This window comes from Pristiophorus japonicus, chromosome 15 (genome assembly GCF_044704955.1).
Source record: "Pristiophorus japonicus isolate sPriJap1 chromosome 15, sPriJap1.hap1, whole genome shotgun sequence".
NCBI classification, from domain to species: domain Eukaryota; kingdom Metazoa; phylum Chordata; class Chondrichthyes; family Pristiophoridae; genus Pristiophorus; species Pristiophorus japonicus.
This window is the reverse complement of record NC_091991.1, coordinates 161,991,630-162,009,796: the sequence shown is the minus strand read 5'-3', so window position 1 is coordinate 162,009,796 and position 18,167 is coordinate 161,991,630. Positions and strand designations below refer to the sequence as shown.

The 18,167-nt window shown below is 41.4% G+C and overlaps 1 protein-coding gene across 3 annotated transcripts in view; it reads left to right on the top strand.

Moving 5' to 3' along the window:
- Nucleotides 1–16,980, top strand: part of syngr3a (synaptogyrin 3a) — an 89,994-nt gene extending 73,014 nt beyond the window's left edge. Inside the window, exons 3-5 of one of the 3 annotated variants that reach the window (XM_070901222.1) lie at nt 5,470–5,615; nt 8,467–8,562; nt 11,397–16,980. In XM_070901222.1, coding sequence (XP_070757323.1) covers nt 5,470–5,615; nt 8,467–8,562; nt 11,397–11,540 — 386 coding nt within the window. In that variant the 3' untranslated portion in view covers nt 11,541–16,980. Of the gene's footprint in view, nt 1–5,469; nt 5,616–8,466; nt 8,563–11,329 lie in introns of all 3 variants that reach the window. The other 2 variants (XM_070901225.1, XM_070901223.1) reach the window with 2 other exon arrangements.
- The last annotated feature ends 1,187 nt before the right edge of the window (nt 16,981–18,167 follow it).

Sequence of the window (18,167 nt, the reverse complement as noted above, 5' to 3'; positions counted from 1 at the left end):
ATAAAAGGTGTTATATGTGTTAACTCGGTTTTGCCTGCCACCGGAGGGCGCGACTGTCGGAGTCCTAATGGTCACTGGCAAGCCATGTATATAATGTTGGCAGCCATGTTGAATCCTCACTTTGAGAATAAATAAACTGGAGTAAGGTCATGCCTGAACTAGCTCACCGTACTTAGCCTCGTGGAGTTATTCGATGCTTAACAAAAGACGCTATAGAAATGTAAGTCTTTCTTTTGTGAACAGATGAACAATGATAATCGTGTTCAAATAACGCAACTACTACAGACCATAAATCTTTTGCATATGTAAGTGGAGAGCGAGATAAAATTTTCACCATCTCACCAGGAGCACCCAGTTTTGTACCTGGAAGGATTCAGCCATTTCACATGTTTAACAGGCAAATGAGTCAGTTACAAAAGGTCATCGACCTGAAACATTAACTCTGTCTCTCTCTCTCTCCACAAATGCTACCTGATCTGCTGAGTGTTTCCAGCATTTTCTGTTTTTATTTCAGATTTCCAGCATCCTCAGTATTTTGTTCTTGTAAATGAGCCACTTCGCTAGAGTGTAACCAGACAATGTTAATGGACCCACCATTAGCTCATTGAGACTATGAGAAATGCTGATACAGGCACCAGCAATATAAATTAGGGAGCCAAGCTGAGTTAGCTTCAATAGATAACGGTAATTTATGATTGAAAAGAATGAAACAGTGCAAAATATTGATGTTGTGACAGAATGCTTAACACATAATGGCTAGAAATTACTTTTAATATTAACGGATCAATGCTTGGTGCGTGCTTATAACATTCCTCTCCCTTCTTTTTGGAGTAATTAAAGCTGCAACAATTGTTACGGAACAGACAATGCTGACTAGTTCTGACTTTCTCCAGCTTGGATTGCTCTCAGTCAATATCTAGTATCGATCTACATTACTCCTTTTAGGCCTGCTCAGTAACACGAAACAGCATCACAATCTTAGACCTTTTTAAGTGGGTCTTGTTTAGGACAGAGCCTCCACCTGCCCTAGTAACACTGCTGTGAAGCGCCTTGGGATGTTAAAGGCTCCATATAAATAAAAGTTGTTGTTGTTGTGGTTGCCCTGAACAAGGACACTGCCATAAAAGTTGGTGTGGCCGCGACTGGGAGTTTCCTTGGCCCTGGCTGGTGGGAGAGTTGGTGGAAAGTACACCGAGTGGATCCAGACACATCGACCTACCAAACTGGACACATTTGAGGTCCGGGCCTAGTCGAAGGTTTATTTTTTCCTAACATTGGCTTCTTTAGAAAAGGGGACAGATGGACACATACAGGGTATGGTATCTTGGTGGTTATGTTACTGGACAAGTAATCCAGAGGCCTGGACTAATGATCCGGAGATGTGAGGTCAAATCCCACCACGGCAGCTGGGGAACTTGAATTCAGTTTGTTAAATAAATCTGGAATGAAAAGGTTAGTCTCAGTAATGGTGACCATGAAACTACCAGATTATCGGAAAAACCCAACTGGTTCACTAATGTCCTTTTAGGGAAGGAAATCTGCTGTCCTTACCCAGTCTGGCCTATATGTGACTGGAGACCCACAGCAATGTGGTTGACTCTTAACTGCCCCTCTGAAATGGTTGAGCGAGTCACTCAGTTGTACCAAACCGCTATGACAAAGTCAGCACTGTGGGAGTACCTTCACCACATGGACTGCAGCGGTTCAAGAAGGCGGCTCACCACCACCTTCTCAAAGGCAATTAGTGATAGGCAATAATTGCTGGCCTTGCCAGCGACGCCCACATCCAAGAACCAATAAATAAAAGAAAACATTTCCTGGATCCTTCCTGGGCTTGTGTGGCTCAAATTGAATTTGGACTTTGGAGGTTGTGCTATTTATGTTAGCAGGTGCCGTGTGCCAGCCATCCATAGTAATCACTCAAAGTAGAAGTGCCTTATTTTCAGTCTGAGCAGAGCCTACCATTTTGTGTCTTCTCCCCACTTGCAGGGAGCTGCTTTGGTGAAATGAGCTATGGAAGTCTCGCCACATGAGACCGCAGGGAATCTCGTATGTTTGCATCCAGAGCAGATGCTTCTCCGAAGGTGTCTGAGCCAGAAAAGGTCAACAGACCTATTCACTGCTGTGTGCTCAGCTGCTACTGGCTTATCCTGGCTGGGGTGCCTTTCCACTCAACTTGTAGGATGGGACCAGCTGCTGGGATACCCGACAGATCTGCTCCCAGGGCACTCCTGTAACTGAGGCCGGGGGCCATCAGCAAAGTGCTCAGCAGCGACGGGAGCTTTAAACAGTGGGGTTCCGCAGGCTGAAAAGCAAATGAAAACAAAAATATCTCCTCCGAGGCAACAGACCATAATAGTACTTCGGCAGAAAATTACGTCATACTGGAAGTACTTCCTCATAATCTCCTTGGTTGTTACGGATGCCCTTGAATCCAGTAATATGTGTTTATAGCACCTTTAGATTAATATGAGATGTAAGTACTGAAGGGGAGGTTTTTGAACCAGTGGCTTAATGATGATTGCGACATGCATTCCCAGTGTTGCTGCCTTCAAGGTGAACCAACTTACTGGTCACGGAGGTAAATACTATGTCAAACAAAATCTTATTTCAGATCTTCTCTAGCCCGTCTTTTATTGTATTCATTCTCGAGATGTGAGGGTGATTGACAAGGCCCTCGCTGATCATTTATTGTCCATCGCTAATTGCCCTGAGAAGATGGTGATGGGCCGCTTTCTTGAAATCCTGAAGTTGGTTTGATACACGAGTGGCTCGCTAGGTCACTTCAGAGGGCAGTTAAGCCAACCACGATGGTATGGGACTGGAGTCACGTATAGACCAGAGCGGGTAAGGACGGCAGGTTCCCTTCCCTAAAGGACATTAGTGAACCAGTTGGGGGTTTACAACAATCCGACAGCTTCATGGTCACTTTTACTGATACCAGCTTTTACTTCCAAGGTCGAAAATTCCGCTGCGCCCCGTTTGGAGGCGGTAACCTCCACGAGACGGGACTTTTTGCGCCAGCCGCGGAAGTCCCGCCCCGCTCTAAAATTGAGGTTACCATCGGCCCCCCCCCCCCCCGAGAGGAAGTGGAGCACAAAAAAAGTTTGCGCTCCGTTAGTGACCCTGTGGGCGCTAACGGGAGGTGCAAACTACTCCAATTTCTCCCCCAAAGATTTTTTTTAAACTCAAATTCTCAAACTGCCATGGTGGGATTTGAACTCATGTTTTCCTGGATTATTAGTCCAGCCCTCTGGATTACTAATACAGTAACATAACCGTTACACTAACGTACCCCATAGTATGTGGCGGATTTACGACATTGCTGCAAACAGCATACAGAGAATCTCTTCCCCCAATACACAAAAGCAAAATACCACGGATGTTGGAATCTGAAATTAAAAACAGAAAATGCTGGAAATCTCAGCGGGTCAGGCAGCATCTGTGGAGAGAGAAACAGAGTTAACGTTTCGGGTCGATGACCCTTCGTCAGAACTGGCAAAGTTCGAGAACTCTTACCCCAAGGTATGTTTCTTCAGCCAAGTTTTGTCTTTCTGCTTTTTCGCAAACTGCGATACAGTTCCATGGGCACCAGTGACTCTTCACCTACCTTATCCAAGTGGCCAATCTTAATCAGTCGGCCTAGATAGTGCGAATCGGCAGATAATTAATGTGGGAGGAGGTCGGATCCTGTCTTCGCCCTATGTCCATGGGTGAATTTTCCAGCCAGGACCATCAACAGGCAATCTGGAGCGAGAACCCTGGCTCATAAAACTAAAGAAAAAAAAATGTTCCATACATGCCAACATTTAATATATTTATCACATAGCAAATCTATGAGAATCTTGCCTCACAGCAAAATCCATTCTGTTTGTTTAGGCGGTTTAAGAGTTGATGATATTTCCGTTTAACAGGTGCCTTTGGTTGTTAGTTTGAGCACAGCTGTTGTTACAGTAAGTTTCTGTTTATTCAAGAACATATATCTGAGAATGAATCTTTAACAGCAATTTGTCTTTGTTCATTTCCTGGCAGCACATTTGTGCAGTAATGAATCAGTCTGGGTTGACAAAAAAAAGCCGTCCTGAATGTATTACTGCGACACATATTGGCGAGTGATTCCAGAATTTTAAGCATGTGTTGATGACAATGCAGTGGCAATAATCAGTGACAAAAAACGTGCTTTTTACATTTTGGAACTTAATTGAGGTGGTCGCATTTCCTTTATATGAGGGTTCAGAAATTCCTTGCACAAAACCTTCCACTAACACTAATTCTAAGAGAAAGGAAGTCTGATTGGGGAAGGTGCAGGACTGTGGTTCGAGATGTCAGAGGAAGCTGCATGCTCATTGTATGCACCTGTGAGTATGCTCAGATTTGTAGAGCTATTGACTTGTGCCTCTTTAATAAGGGGGCACTTGATTTTATAGTTTTACATAAAATAGTTGTAGAGCTATTGAGTTGTGAGTGGCTTAGCCAGTCACGTGATGTTTACAAGACTCAATAAAACCCCAGCCAGTTGGGTTCGGGAGATCCACGATGAGGCAGGTGGTTGTGAGCCTGGTGGATGAACTGGTAATGTGTAGTGTGATTATTAAACCATTTGCTAATAAACCAACTAGTTCTCAATAGCAATGTGTTACTATGAATTCTTAAGTAAAGAACCCACGAAGTAAATATATTACGCTCATGAGGGGAGAGGTTCGACAGATCGTGAATGGAATAATAAAACCTGAAAACACAATCTATTGTACAAGATGCCTCAAAGCTGCAAATAACTGCAGTTCCTAAAGGACTAGCTCAAAGAGAAATTCTGCTATAAAAAGAAGGCAGGCAGCAGTTATTTTAATTGAGAATCTGGCAAATTGAGAAAGAAAATAAAGACTTGCATTTTAATAGCGCCTTTCACAATGTACCAAAGCACTTTATAGCCAATGACGTACTTTTAAAGTGTAGTCACTGTTGTAATGCGGCAGCCAAATTGTGCACAGCAAGCTCCCACAAACAGCAATGTGATCATGACCAGACATTCTGTTTCTTTCAGTGAGGTTGATTGAGGGATATATATTAGCCAGGACACCGGAGATAACTCCCCTACTCTTATTCGAAATAGGGCCAGGGATGTTTTACAATCAGCTGAGAGAGCAGACAGTTTAATGTCTCATCTGAAAAACAGCATCTCTGACAGTGTAGCACTCCCTCCGTACTGCAGCCTAGATTCTTGTGCTTAAGTCTCTGGAGTGGGACTTGAACCCACAACCTTCCGACTCAGGCAAGGGTGCTCCCCACTGAGCCACTGACTGACACATACACAAACTGCATGTTAGCGAATGAAATTTCTGTGGCTGCACTTAAGAAGAATGACCCAATAATCTGATACACAGAAAGTCATGTTCACACCACAACGCTAAAGCACTCCTGCAAGTTATTGAACTACTTATTCACTTTTTGTTCCTTTTAAATCTGTTTCAGGGCTATGGACATTCTTGTGGTTTGTAGGTTTCTGTTTTTTGGAAAATCAGTGGCAGATTACTCCATCAGATTATCTTCCTCTCAACCAAGGAGCTGATGCTGCTCGAGCTGCCATAGCCTTCTGCTTCTTTTCCATTCTGTCCTGGGTAAGTACCTCATAGTATTTCCAACATTCTGTGAGTGAACCTGAATCCTGAGATTGGGGCTCTTGCTCCTGCTAATCCTGTTCCCTCTCGTGGTGTAATGAGAACAATTCAAACATAAACAAAAATCTGAGTTTCCTATTACATTTTTATAGCACAAAATAAACATGCTCTTCTGATTTTTATGCCTCTTAAGTTCTACAATTGTTTTTAGAAACTTGTCAAAAATTGCTGTAATTATTAGATTTTGGTTTTGAAGTACTCTTCCGATGCAGAAAATACAGCGAATTAAAAATCTGGATCTGATCTAGGGTATAGTAGTACAACACAACATCTACAGCAATGTGCAATCGAATATGAGTCTTTCAAACACAAGGCTATTATTATCTGAATGGTGACAGATTAGGAAAAGGGGAGGTGCAACGAGACCTGGGTGTCATGATACATCAGTCATTGAAAATTGGCATGTAGGTACAGCAGGCGGTTAAGAAAGCAAATGGCATGTTTGCCTTCATAGCGAGAGGATTTGAGTATAGGAGCAGGGAGGTCTTACTGCAGTTGTACAGGGCCTTGGTGAGGCCACACCTTGAGTATTGTGTGCAGTTTTGGTCTCCTAATCTGAGGAAGGACATTCTTGCTATTGAAGGAGTGCAGCGAAGGTTCACCAGACTGATTCGCAGGATGGCAGGACTGACATATGAAGAAAGACTGGATCGACTGGGCCTGTAATCACTGGAATTTAGAAGAATGAGACGGGATCTCATAGAAGCATTTAAAATTCTGACGGGATTGGACAGGTTAGATTCAGGAAAAATGTTCCCGATGTTGGGGAAGTCCAGAACCAGGGGTCACAGTCTAAGGATAAGGGGTCAGCCATCTAGAACCGAGATGAAGAGAAACTTTTTCACCCAGAGAATTGTGAACCTGTGGAATTCTCTACCACAGAAAGTTGTTGAGGTCAGTTCGTTGGATATATTCAAAAGGGCACATTAGATGTGGCCCTTACGGCTAAAGGGATCAGGGGGTATAGAGAGAAGGCAGGAGTGGGGTACTGACGTTGCATGATCAGCCATGATCATATTGAATGGCGGTGCAGGCTCGAAGAGCCGATTTGGCCTGCTCCTGGACCTGTTTTCTATGTTTCTATGTTTCTAAGGCTGTGCTATGACGCCATTTAACTACACAACCATTTCCTTTTAAAATCATATTTCTACAGCTCGTTGAAAAGAAGTAATGGGGGAGAAATGTCCCCTTTCTTAGAGGCCCGTTAGCACCTCCGGGGGTTGCTAACGGGTCAGAAGAGATTTTTCACCTGGAGGGCTGTGCTACCAGCTCCCGTCCAAGAAATTGCCCGGGAGTTTGCAGAGGCGTTGCCACGGCAGTGCGTGGCCGCGGTTAACGCGCAGCGCCGTTGCGCAACCGGCAGTGCTGTCGTTGCCGTACACGGCGACCCCTCACGGCCCCACGCCAACCCATTCCCGGGTAAATTGCCCCGTGGCCCGCGAGGCTGCCCAACATCTGCTCTCTGAGGGTCTTAAAGGGGAGAGCGCCAGCGCCCTGCACCGCTATCTTAGTATGTTTGCCGACTCTCGGGTCAGTTAGTCTGCCTGTTTTTGTTCATGGTCCGGGCTGCCATTGTGCAGCCCGCACTCCGTCACGTTGCCCCCAGTGGCTCAGTGGAGGCCATCAGAGGCCTTGCAGAGCGCGCAGCGGCCCTCCCCATAAAAGCGGGAATATGGCGTTGAGATAGAGGATCAGCCATGATCATATTGAATGGTGGTGCAGAGTGGCCTTCTACTGCTCCTATTTTCTATGTTTCTATGTCAGCGCTACGCGGAGCATCTGCGTAGCACTGCACAACTTGCTCCGTAAGCGGCGCTGGAACAGTAAGCTCAATTCAGTGGCCGGGGCGTGACTTCCGCGCCGGGTGCCAGAAGTCCTGCCCTGAGCGGGTTACCGCCCCCAACCGGGACGCAGGGCACTTCGCCCCTTTTGTATCACTTTGTCAAACCTTTATCCCCACTTCTCTCCTCTTCACTCACTTGGGCTCATGCTGGCGATGGTTTTTTAAAATTGTTTTGTCTGTCTTTTTAAATTGAGCATTCGTTTTTCTTTCTTTCCTCCCAATTTTCTTCGTTCCTCTCCTGAAGGCATTGAGTCTTGCTGGTGTGCGGTTTCATGGACATTATCAGTCCATGGTTCAAACAGGCCCAAGCTGTGAATGTCTGTCGCTGATTCACCCATTGGGCATTACAGACAAATCCAGCCTGATCTTGATCTGACATCCACACTAGTGCAATTTCCAGCTGGGTTACTGGATAATGAGAGCACGGGCTGAATTTTGCTACCTTCCTAACCCAGGTTGCTGAAGCCGATTGCAGTGCCCCGACTGTGGCCCAGACAGGGATGAGATAACTTGGTGCAGGCTGGAAAACAAAACTGGGACTTTCCTAATACATGTAGCGAAGTAGCTGATTGGACAGTGCAGGCACCCACTGATCTACTGGGAGAGCTCATTGCACAATACTTAAAGCTGTATCAATTGGCCCAGCCTAGATTTCACTGTGTTATGTCAAAAGAATCAGATAAAATTCAGCGCTTTAAAACTGGCATATTCTCAGTCATTTTTCTTCGGAGCAGAGTTCATATACGGAAACTCAGCCATTCTGAGAACTGAAGGAAATGAAGCGTAAAGACCACCGATAACAAATTGAGGGTCTGTGAACATTTGTGGCACTCAAATCGGGTAGTAATATCCAACCTATCCGCTTATGTAATATCTAGATATGTTTTAAAAGAATGTATATGAACTGAAATCGCTACCTATTCTTCCATCACGTTTTGTTTTTTTCAGGGCTACTTGACTCTCTTTGCCTTCAACAAATTTAAAAATGTAGGATTTGCAGAAGATGCCCAAAGACTTGTCCCCCAGCCTTCATCATCTTCACAAGTATAGACTCGTGTTTGTACTTGTTAACAAACTGACTGCCTCACTGGCCCTGTCACTGTGCAGTTGTAATGTCATTAACACAGGAGATAATAATCATTAAATTATTCATAACTTTTTATTTCATTCAGTGCTCTAATGAGACCAGGTAATTAGCAGCTCGCTGCGTGATATCAGGCCTGACTCACACTTGAAGATGAATTGTCTCTACAGCCTGTTTTTTATCATATAATACAAACCAATTTCACAATATTCAACTGAATTTCCTGAGTGCAGAAACACAAAGTTAACCATATCAGGCTTTCACAGTACAGTTTGGAATTTGGAACTTTTGAGAAATATACTGCAAATTATTTTCAAATAACCTTCATAATTTTGTGCTAATATCGCCACAAAAACTGAAACAATGCCAGGCACGATGGGTGAGGAATCTTGAATGTAACTAAATCACATACAATAAAGATTCCCATAAGTTATAGAATTTATCCAGGTGGATTGAGAAAAACTCCTATCACCTTGTGCTGAAATTTGAAATATTCAAATCACTGTTTGCACCTTGGCAAAGTTAAAACTTGGCATCGCTCCTGGTTTCCAATGTTCACCGATTGGTTTTAAATAGTCTAAGCCTGAAACTGGAACAGCCTAGTTTAGCTTTGGCTCAGTATAGTTTATCTTAGTTTTGATTGCTTAGGTCTGGCTCAGTTCCACCAAGCTGCTCAAATTCCGACACTACATTGTCATAACCACCATTCCCCATAATCTAGAAATTGGATTGTGTACCCAATGCACTTAATAAAACAACCCCTCCCAGCAGATCTTTTTTTTCAGTTTAGCTCAGTTCAGATTTCATTTACCTTTAGTAACAATAGGAGCTGATGGGTGATGTTTAAGTGTCTCTTATCACACTTAAGTGATACAGTGGTGGTGTTTATTGAAACTGAGTTGCAGTAGACTACACCAATAAACCAGTACATTATTTTCAACATGTTCTTTAAAGTGCATTATTCATTCATTAGCTTTGCAGTAGTGGATACAAAATAGTATGTAATTTAACTTAGTAATTTCTGTACATCATTCCATGATTGGTGTCGATCTGACCTCCTTTATCCAGCTATGCTTGAATGATAACTAGTCAAATATCCCTCACGGAATAAATGTTTTATTCCACCATCTTTATATTGAGAAACAATGTTTAAAAATGAATTATTGATAAATTCTCACTGGTGTAACAACACATATTATAATAGCAATGTTTATGGCAATTGCATTACTGCTAATTGCAACACATGATTTGGAAATTATGATAATTTGAATATTCCATATTTATTAGGTCATAAAACATATTTGTTAAACAGTGCATTTTAATGTGGTACTAATTTCATGGTCAGAAATAATATATTGGGAATGGTAGCATAGTGGTTATGTTGTTGGACTAGTAATCCTGGGGCCTGGACTAATGATCCAGAGACATAAGTTCAAATCCCACCATGACAACTGGGGAATTTAAATTCAGTTTAAAAAAAAAAATCTGGAAGCTAGTATCAGTTATGGTGAAACTACCAGATTGTCATAAAAACCCAACTAAATGTCCCTTTAGGGAAGGAAATCTGCTGTCATTGCCTTGTCTGGCCTATATGTGACTCCAGATCTACAGCAATGTGGTTGCCTCTTAACTGCCCTCTGAAATAGTGGCTCACCACCATCTTCTCAGGAACAATTAGGGATGGGCAATAAATGCTGGCCTTGCCAGCGATGAACACATCCTGTGAACAAATACATTAAAAAAAAAGAAGACCCAAAATTCAGTTGTGTTTGTTAGTTATCAGATCACCTGATTTATAAATTTATTGCCTGCAATGACCTATCCTTAACATAAAATACAATTAATATCTCTGCAATTCACTGTATATACAAAGAAATTATAATGACTTCAACAAATGGCAGATCCTAAGTTACATATCCAATGTACCAATGTGATAAAATCAATGTACTTTCAGGTCATGCAGCATCTTCAAACCAAAATTGAATTGCACTGACACATCAATAAGTAAAGTAAGCTCTTAAGCAAGTAAATATAATATATAACAATGCATAGCTTTCAGTGAATTGAGCCAGTAGCCAAATCTTGGAGCATAGATGATGAAAATAAATTGCCAACTTTTGCTTTTTAAGGTTTCTGAAATTATCCAAACCTCATTTGGATCACTCGTTGATATTTTGTGAGAGTTATTCATCATTGCGTAGGAACTCAAACAAATTTACATGAGCAGTTATCACATGTATACCCAAATCATTGAATACCTAAAATGAACAAAAACACTGAAGGGATTTCTGAATACTATATTCGCCACAAAATCAGTGGCTGTGGAATAATGACGTAATGCAAAGAGAGCAGCATTACTTAGTTAACGTGAAGAAGGTGAGTTATCAGATCACCTGATTTATGAATTTATTGCAGGCAATGACCTATCCTTAACATAAAATACAATTAATATTTCTGCAATTCACTGTATATACAAAGAAATTATAATGACTTGACTCTATTTGCCTTCAACAAATGGCAGATCCTAAATTACATATCCAATGTACCTTGAGTGCTATGTGATAAAATCAATGTACTTTCAGGTCGTGCAGCATCTTCAAATCAAAATTGAATTGCACTGACAATTGTAACGCAATCATCTCTTTAAAATTAACTATGTAATGCCTGTTCATTTCTAGTTATAATACACTAACAAGCATAACTAAGTTCTAATGCATCTCGTTAAAGGCTGGTCTAACCCTGAAGGCATGGCAGAGGTATATGTTGGGAGCTGACTCATCCCTCTTCTCCCAAGATCCCTTGGACGCAGGCCAAGCTCCATTCAGTACTGGAATCGAGAACACGGAAACCTTTCAGAGCCCGCCGTTTGCCGAAAACCTGGACACAACCTCCAAGGGATATCAGATGCCCCCATATTAAAGGCCATCTTTTCATTTAGAAATACAGTTTCCCTTTTGTTGGCCTAGATAGTTTTCGAATCCAGCCTATCAAAAATCAAATCTGCTTCATTCTGTATATCCTGCCAGCCCTTCTACATGGCTCAAGATACTGGGTGTAAATTCGGTCAAAAAGTAACTACATCCAGATCAACCTGGAGCTTACAAACAACATACATGTTTGTCGGTGCTTGCAGCCAATTTTCACAGTCAAGTAAAACTTTTCAATGGCTGAAGGATTTAATAAAGGTGCGTTGGAGATTTGATATTTGACTTCATTAAACTGAAGCCTATGTGGGCCGATGGTAAAGGGATGCTGTAAAACAGATATTTTATCTGTGGTGCAGTGTAGTTCACTGGTTGGTTAGCTGCAAGAGTACTAAAGTGCTGTCTAAGATCATTAGGCTTTTCATGTGCTAAAACTGATGTTGGGTGATCTTTCTTTAGCTAATAGTGCAGTGTACTCACTATATATTAGTGGTATTGTCATTCCTGTATTAATATGTAGTATGCACGTTGGAAACGCAGCCCCTTCCAACATCAAAGCATCGATTTAGTGTTTTTAGGAACCCTCTTCTACTTGTTTGGGGTTTCTGTGAGCTCATGATTAACTGTACCACATGATGTGCCAGGTTTTCTAGTCTTGTGTAACTGTATAAAGCTTTAACTTGTTAATGTTCAGAACTAAGTGGGGATGTGAGTTTCGTCTGTATTTTTGCTGTCCAATTTAATTGCATAGCTGCAAAACATATAAACATGAATCGATCAACGAAGCAACAAGTCGACTGAACTTTTGAATTAGTACCATTGAAATATTTTAAAATACTGTTTTATACATGTGATTGAGGATGTCTTACGATATGATTGACTAGGATATTACTCAAAAGTGGTATTGGTTGTAACCTTAGTACAGCTTGGCTGTTTCTCTCGATGTAATCCAAGGTTATTGTGTGTTTTTTGTATAGTAACCTCATTCTTATTGTAGGTCAGTTAATTGGAATTGGATTATAAGCAAACTTAGACTAAATCACAAATAACCAGAAGGGGGGTGCGGGGGATCACTGCACACTCCAGAGGAGGGTTATTTCTAACCTTCCCAGCCCCGGGCACAACCAAACTGTTCATTGAGCCTACAGGTCCATGACATCAAAGTACAGTTGAACTCTTCTGACTAAGGACAGCAAAATGTAATTATACGCAGCTCAAAACGTTCAAAAGCATCCCACATCCTTCTGCAATGTATGTATGTGCTGCCAGTCAGGTAAGTGTAGGCTTACTATTCAAACCTTAACCTTTTCACCAGCATAAAACCCTTTGTAAAAGTTTCACAAAATGGTGCCAGGGCAACAGAACATGTAATTTTGTATTATTTCTATTTTGTAGGCAATCAGTTAAATTTCACAGACTTGTAAGGTTCATGCAAAATAGATAGATTCATACCAAATTACTTTATTTTACAATAGCTTTCGAACTTAATTTTGTATCACAAAGAGGTGTGCCAACCTTGTTTTTTAACAATAGGTAAATATACACATGGGCTGGTAAAGTGGAAATTATTTCCAGTTTGATCAACTAGAGCATTTACTCTGAGGAGAAATGGCTTGGAGTGGAAACGGAGATGATTTACAATTACCAAGCACGTTAGATAAATGTCTTGCATTTGAATTGGCCAGTTCCTTGAACCATACCTGACCTTGCCACCTTAAATATGTTTTGCCATAAAAATTGCTTATCCAAACTGGCTACATATCTAGAGAAAATCTGTGTGTCTTTTAGTAGATAAGATATGTGGGCTCCGATTGTATTTTTTAATTGTTTCAAGTAGAGAAAGTAATAGACGTGCTACATATTTTAACAAACTATCACACATTTCATGATGAGGTTTATTATAGCTTCCAAGTAATCCAATAAAAAAGACCTTTACAATGAATCAGAAAACTGTTGGCAACCTACACAGTATTAATGCAGAGAAGTTTAAGAACAAAATGACTTTGTACAGTTTTGTCCCTGAATATTCATCTGTAAGGTTAATTTTGTTCTTGGGTAAAGTTAATTGGACTGAGCTGACTTAGCTGACAGAAACCCCATTCCCAGACATACTGCAAAGTGTTTGTTGTTGATAAATAGTTCCATTTTTTTTTTAACTTTAACAAAGCCAAACTTAGTAAACGTCCTTTGACTACATGAATGTTTTATAAAGGGAAAAAAATCACCACTGAACTAGTGGATAAAGCTTGCTGGTTTTTAAGGAAATAGTGTTAAGAATATGGTTGGTATGTATTGTAGCTGCAGTTGTTAGCACATGTGATCCTTATCCATTAGAAGGTACAAGAAGGTATATCCATAAAGACCCTTATCCATTGGAAGGTACAAGCTGATGCACCACCCTCTCCAAGTCCAAATCCTGAAGGGGAATAAAACACAGGAATAAAATACGGTGCCAATTTCAGGAAAGATTCTAGGAGATTCTGCCCTGATTCCATAAGGCATTCAAGTATGGATAGCACGTCACTAACATACTTAAATTAACCATCTCCGTTCTCAGATAACCCAATTTATTTTGGAACATGGGGATGTAGAAAAGCATAAAAGCCCATTTCCATCCTTCCTGAAGGTTACAGACTTTTTATCTCCACTCTACCTCCAATACCCTTCAATGGCATTTTATGCCAAAAGTTTGTTCATCACGCTCTTAAAATTTATAACACCCTTTGTTTCCACTGTTGCGCTGGATATGCTATTCCACATGTTTACCACTCTCTGCATGAATCATTTATAATTTAACTGTGTTTACACCTTATCTTAACTGCATTCACTTTTTCTCATCTTACCTGAATCCATGTCCCCACATGGCAAGTTCGAGAGACCAAATGCCTACCTGCAGGGAGGGCAAACCTTTATAAATGTCGATGTTGCAAATTGGATTTTCAGTACACATCAATATGCACGCATTTTCCAGTTGCTGTTTCCACTTCTAAATTTACTAAACCTTCTGTTTGATTATATTCTTCTATTCTAATACTGCCAAATTGAAAAATAAGCAACACTCTAGCGGTGATACCATTTATTGATGAACTGTTTGTGTGAACATAAACAAAATAGTTCTGTTTGACGGGAAATGAGCAAGCGCCTGTAATTACCTTCGATTTTTGTAATTTCAGAAACGGGGGGAATAAAAATGGCCTTTAAAAATAGGAGTGGATAAGATTACTCTAACAGAATGTTAGTGGGTGAGAAGTGAGGGGAAATTTTGATAAGAAATCGACACTGAAACTGCTACTATATTGAACCATTTTTAGATTGCAGTTAGAAAGTGCCAGTAACAATTTGTAAGAGTTTATTTTAAACAAAGCAGCAAATTACCATCACAGTGAGATTTTTTGATTGCTTGAATGAATTGTGGTCATTATCATGCCATAGCTTGTATCCCTCAATTTCATTGCCTCAGTTAAATGTGTGTTTTTTGCACTGTTTTTTTACATATGGAGAGTAGCAGATTGGGCAGATGTCTCTGTCCGTCGAACGTGTTCCTGGAGAGATCTGTGACTTAACACTGTAAATTACGCTGTCTGGTGTCCCGATCTTCCTGTTCTGAACTTACTCCCAAATTCCCTGCGGCAAGTAATTTGAAGATGCTGCAGCGAGCGTAATGGCAATTCAGGGACCTCAGAAGCAGAACAGTCAATGTACCCACCCCGGCACCAATTAAGTAGATTAATATTGGCCTGGCACGGGTCATAGAATTCTGAATCTTAAATCCTTTCACTGTACTGAACTCGATCACTTGTAGAAAATTGATTGAGGTATGGACACACTCAGCCACTGTATTCAGTTTTCAGGAACATTCTAAGTTACAGTTTAACCATTTATTTAAAGGATGGAACTAGTGACTTAAGTTAACCTAAAAGTCTCCGATTAAGAGAATGGTGGCTAAAATTCAACATTGTTTTGCCCATTTCTCGGATGCAAAATGGGGGCAAAAAGGGTCCAATTTCTAGCGCTATGTCCCGCATCTCAAGGGTGCCCGATATACATTCAATGCCGCATTGGCTCGGGCAGTATCCAGGCACCCGTGTCGATCACCATAAACGGGTGTTAGAACAGAAGAACATAAGAAAAAGGAGCAGGCGTAAGCCATTTGGCCCATCGAGCCTGTTCCACCATTCAATAAGATCATGGCTGATCTGATCATGGACTCAGCTCCTCTTCCCCGCCCGCTCCCCAGGGCTCTTGCATATGCTAATGAGGGGCCCAATACCTCTTTAAAGACTCCTTTAAAAGTTCCTTCCACAGCCTCATCGGCTTCCTTACAGGGACTGCTGGAGGCCGTCAACATAAAGCCCAAGTTTTTATTTTTATTTTTAAGTTACCTTAATGTAAAGTCCGGATGAGCATGAGTGCTCCCTCTGGCTCCACAGTATGAACGTGGGCCAATAGCAGCCCACGCATGCCCGCCCCTCCCCCACTGCTGCCGCACCCCCACCGCCGCCCCTCCCCCCACTGCTGCCCCCCCTCACCACTGCTGCTCGAACCCCACGCTCACCCCTCCCCCACGGCTGCCCCTCCCCCCACTGCTGCCCTGCCTGAGGGCTGTTGCCATAACACAGCTGGTGCAGAGGACGGTTTTCATTGGGTTAAATTGGGTTATGAATTAAAAATATCAAGAAAGAGCGGAGATTTTATTTTAATTCAATTAATTATTTTGAACTCATATTTAAATACCTTCACCCGCACCATAATGTTTCAGTCTTAAATGATTACGTTTATGGTGTCAGGTAATTTGTAATCGCCACTGACTTAACTGCGTGTAGCGCTCTGATAATTACTTTAGTACGGTTTCGGCAAGGTATTGGTGGATCGGAGCGAAAGTCTCAGGAAATTATGATGCAGTGTAAATAAGGCGTATCTCACTTACACCATCATTTCCTGGGACTTCAACCCAACACCAGGAAATTCTGGGTCGTTTAGTGTGGTGAAATTAATTTGCTCCAGAGTCTGCCCACAGAGCCAAAATAAAACCGTCATCTCTGGTTTGGGCCACATTCGGGGAGAGTCACAGTTGGACTGATTTGCTGTAAAGATTCTTTTGGCTCACCTATCTCCATTGAGTCTCTGTCCCCTGGTTCATTTGATTTCAAAACCCTTACAAATCCCTCCACAAACTCACTCCATCTCTGCATCCCTCCTCCTTCTGCTCGTTCCACTCTGATTAGCTGTGTATTGTACTGTACCTTTCCTCTACTGCACCTTCAGTGGAACAACCATGGCCGATTACTGAACTCTGAAACACTCGCTGAGTTCCCCAGCTTGCCCCTTTCAGAAAACCCCATCTCAAAACCTAACTCTTGACCATCCTTTGGTGACTTACATTAGTACCCGACTACTGCCCGATGTCCTGTTTTCCCCCCCGTTCTGCTCGGTGAAACGCCTTTGAAGATTTACTACATAAGTGCACATTGTCGATACCTACTTGAAGTTTCTTTCGCTTAAATATCATGTAAGCGGTTTACAGTAGTGCCAAAAAAAAGGTTAATCTACCACCGGGCATCTTTGAGTGAACACTGACATAAAAACGATTGTTTTATCAAACCAATTCTTGTGGGTAAAAATTTCACTGTGTGTTACACTTATCCCATGGACAAATTCATTGTGGGTAAGGGATTGTCCATTGGATAATTGTGACCAAAGGAGAATTATTTTTTTTTCCTTGATGACTCTCGCCTGTACAGTTGTGCTTTTTTAGGGACAGACGAAGTGTTTTTGTACCGCGTTTTCTGAACTCTTTGTTATGTTTCTCAGGCTGACCCAGGCCAATTAACCACATGTTGTTGCCAAACTCATACACGTGTCAATATTTGACATTACAGTCCACCTCCGGATGAGAGCAAACTGCTTTGCGCACAATCGCTTTTCCAACAGCGATAATGTACAAAACGATTATATTGTCGTGAACAACTTTGTAGCTTCAACTTTTACTTGTCATTCTCGCTTTTTACAAAACATTGTTTTGGGTAAATTAAGGGGTTCTACTTTCAAAGGATGAAACTGAAGTTACAATATTGCAAAGTGCCATCGGTCTAATTGACAGTCTGTTCAAACTGTGCGATGAATATTCTTACTGAGAAGTCAGTTTAAAAATGTTAAATTACGGCCTTTTTGTTAAAAACACAATCAAATAGTGATTTCATAAATGCAAAAAATTTATTAAGCAACGACAACCCAAAAGGAGATTCCAATGAGGCAAAATGGTGCACTTTGAAGTAATTCCCTCTTCAGTAAAGTTCAGTCATAAAGTACGGTACAGTAACAGTGGTGTTTATACTGTGTTAAAATAGTGTACACAAAATGAGTGATGTATGGAAAAAGTCTAAAAAATTTAAAGTGAATCTACTGTATTTACATCTTTGTTTATTTGTTCTTAAAGAACAATGCTCTGTTGTTGTGATTCTCAGTAACCTTGTGCCTGTGTACAACAAATTCTCAATAAAGATGTGTCAGTGCACATAAACTATGGATGTTGGCCTCCATTTCTTGTACCAGCAGATCTCTTGTGATATTCCTCGTGTGTCGTCTCTGGTTTGGAGCGCCGTTGTAATGAGTTGCTAACCTGGCCCGTCCCTTTAAGGCAT